The 3,413-nt window shown below is 48.8% G+C and overlaps 1 protein-coding gene across 1 annotated transcript; it reads right to left on the bottom strand.

Annotated features, from left to right (window-relative positions):
- Window positions 1-2,125: 2,125 nt before the first annotated feature.
- LOC138635792 (basic salivary proline-rich protein 1-like) lies at window positions 2,126-2,692 on the bottom strand. Its single transcript, XM_069723454.1, has one exon. The coding sequence runs from the start codon at window positions 2,690-2,692 to the stop codon at window positions 2,126-2,128; it is 567 nt and encodes a 188-aa protein (XP_069579555.1).
- Window positions 2,693-3,413: the final 721 nt, after the last annotated feature.

The following is a 3,413-nucleotide window of genomic DNA, read 5'->3' on the forward strand; positions in this document are numbered from 1 at the left end:
CAGCTGCAATACCAGCGAGTGCCACTAGAGGTCGGCTCCAAAAAGCCTCCGGCTCCATAGACTCCCATTCAACTTCTCTCATCAAATCCAAAGTGAATAAAATGTGTCCATCAGTTATCTCGGTGTTGTTAGCTAAAGTCACTCCTTCTTATTAGTTTTCTGGAGGTTCATCTGAAAATAATCCCTCATTCATTAGAAAAGAAGATTCAAGAAGACCTGTTTTTGCGTGCGTGTCTGTTTGATTGACAGGCCTGTGGTGCAGTCAGGTTACAGCTATCGGTGGGCGGGACGTAGTATCGTCAGGTTTCCGATCAGATAGGTCAGACCCACCTCTGGCTCCTCCCCCAGCTCGTCCAAATATGGTCACATCCTGCTCCAAACCGTTCCGAACTAACAAGATGGTGACGGACAGAATCTGAACTGGAGGATTCATAACGATCACAAACCAACGATGACATCACTGATGGTTGATGACATCACTGATGGATGATGGTTGCTGGTTGATGACATCACTGATGCTTGATGACGTCACTGCTGGTTGGTTGCAGCCTTGTGTTTGTTTCCTGTCCTCACCTGAGCCCAGTTAGACTATCAGCGCATCTTGTTTCAGGAGCCTTCCTCCTCTCCTCCTCTTTTTCCTCCTCCCCTGCTGATCTTTTGCAGCTCCTTGTGTTTGGGTCCTTCATTAAGAAACTGTTTTAATTTAATAATTAAACTATTTTCCTTTAAATGTCCAGTTGGTGAGTTTTGATTGGCTGTTTCCTCCGACCCAGCTTCATATATCTCCCGTCTGATAGGTTGCTGTCCAACAGCGATGAGTCATGGGTCCTGCTCTCCGGCTCCCTCGACCTCCTGATCCGCTTAGCAGAGACGTTGCAACACTGTTGTGGAGAAACAGGCTTTGTTCTCCAGCCAGGAACAACACGGCGCTGCTTTCTGCATGCGTGTTGCATGTTATGCGCGTCCATGTTTCAGCGTCTCCGCTGAGCCGCTCTCTGACCTCCGACCTCTGTAGTGGAGCGCTGGCGTGTTTGTGAATGTAATGCAGCGATGTTGAAAACGGTCCTCAGAGAGAAGCTGATTGGTTCCACCACTCTCGGCTTCGCTATCGTTTGCCAGATTTAATGATGCTTATAAAATCCTCAGGGCTCCATTTCAGAGGAATTTATTTCTAAAGCTACAGAAGCCACAAGACATGATAGAAAAACCGATTAGTGTTCAGCAGGAGATGTTCAGGAACACTTTCACTCCAGAGTTCTTCTGAATTCACCACAGATTTAACAGAACACAATTTATGAGAAAGTATTTAATAAATATAAAATGTATTAAAAACTGATGAGGAGGTGGAACATCTACCTCCATGACTGAGGACCAGTCCAGTTCTCCACACAGCCGACCAATTAGTATGGAAAACAATCTCAGTTGACTTTTTCAAACAATTCATAGACAAATAGAAAACTTCCTGTTGAGAAGCTGCTCTGATATCAGAGACTACATCCGACACTGTGGATGGAGCAGCTCTCATATCCAGAAACATGTCTGAGTTTATTAAAAACTCTTAAACATGACATCACAGAGTTTAAAACTGGAGGCGGAGTTTCAATCTGACAGCTTCTTTAAACATGTCACCTCCCAGAACCAGAACTTCCAGAACTCCCAACACCTCACTGAGACTCTGTCTGTTCACCGAACACCTAAATTAGATCAAACATACACAAAGGAGCTAATAAAGATCAACAACTGGGATATCAGACTTCAGACCTCATCAGGAAGTCATGTGACATTCAGCTGACCAATGGTGTAACTTCATCACTTCATCACTCAGTGAATCAGTGTGTGACAGACAGACAGACAGACAGACAGAGACACATACAGACAGACAGAGACACAGACAGACAGACAGACAGACAGACAGAGACACAGAGACACAGACAGACACACAGACAGACAGACAGACAGACACACAGGCAGGCAGACAGACTCCTCCCCCCATCCTCCTCTTCCTCCTCCTCATTCCCTCCCCCTTGCCCCCCCCTTTCTATCTTCCCCCCCTCCTCCTCCTCCTGTTGTGAGGTCAGGTATGTCAGTGTCTCCCTGGAGAAACTCTGAGGAACAAACATCCAAACTATTCCTGAAGTCTGCTGAGACTGAAATGTTCACTGGAAGTCCGGGGCTGCTGGAGGGGTCCTGGGCTGCTGGAGGGGTCCCTGGCTGCCGGAGAGGTCCGGGGCTGCTGGAGGTGTCCGGGGGGGGGGGGTCCTGGGCTGTTGGAGGGGTCCTGGGGGGGTCCGGGGCTGCTGGAGGGGTCCAGGGCTGCTGGATTGGTCCCTGGCTGCCGGAGAGGTCCTGGGGGGGTCCTGGGCTGCTGGAGGGGTCCAGTGCTGCTGGAGGGGTCCTGGGCTGCTGGAGGGGTCCCTGGCTGCCGGAGAGGTCCGGGGCTGCTGGAGGGGTCCGGGGGGGGGGGTCCTGGGCTGTTGGAGGGGTCCTGGGGGGGTCCGGGGCTGCTGGAGGGGTCCAGGGCTACTGGATTGGTCCCTGGCTGCCGGAGAGGTCCTGGGGGGTCCTGGGCTGCTGGAGAGGTCCTGGGGGGTCCTGGGCTGCTGGAGGGGTCCCGGGGGTCTTCATCTGGAAGTGTTGAGCTCCACAGACCAAACCCCATTTCTTCACCTCCACACCGAGCTCTGGCCCCCATTCATCAAAACTCGGTCTTGGCTCGGCTCGGTGACACACTGGGACTGCGCTTGTCATCTAGGTCGTACATTATGTCAGTTAAAGCTGGTTTTTATTAGCTGGATGATAAATAGTTCTTTAATTGTTTTATTTTTCTGGAACGTGGGAACGTGTGGACTGTGTTGGAGAGAAGTCTTACAGGAGGACGTTCATGATGTGATACTCAGAGCATCCAGTTCATATGTTCACTTCAACATGTAACCTATGAAACTTGACCCGGTTGCAGAGCTGAGTGTTGGTGCTGTGGTTCGAAATGTGATGACTGAAGTCAGAGAGGAAAGCTTCATTTAAAATGTCTCGTGGTCACCTCCCAGTATCAGTTACATTCTATCTTTGGATCATCATGAAGTTATGAAAAATGTAGTAGTGAAACAGATCGCATCATTTATCAGAAGTTACACACATCAGCTGCTATCTGATTAAAATGCAAGAGATTAATTACTTTTTATTTAAAGACTAGATTTAAAATTATTTCATTGAAAATCCATTTACTCATAGAAAGAAACCCTGATGAGAATTGTCATTCTTGTAAAAACAAGAACCAGAGGTGGAGAACATCTGGTCAGAGTGAGAGGAGAGCAGAGAGATGATAAACTGTTGCTGGGTCAGAACCACAGATCAGAACCATGCGGCTGCAGAGAACCTGCAGGAAGCTGCAGAGAGAGGAACCAAGTTAATGACAT

The sequence above is a fragment of the Brachyistius frenatus genome, unplaced genomic scaffold (genome assembly GCF_029030835.1).
Source record: "Brachyistius frenatus isolate BFR_SWC_R1_liver_20210118 unplaced genomic scaffold, ASM2903083v1 Contig_329, whole genome shotgun sequence".
Classification (NCBI taxonomy): domain Eukaryota; kingdom Metazoa; phylum Chordata; class Actinopteri; family Embiotocidae; genus Brachyistius; species Brachyistius frenatus.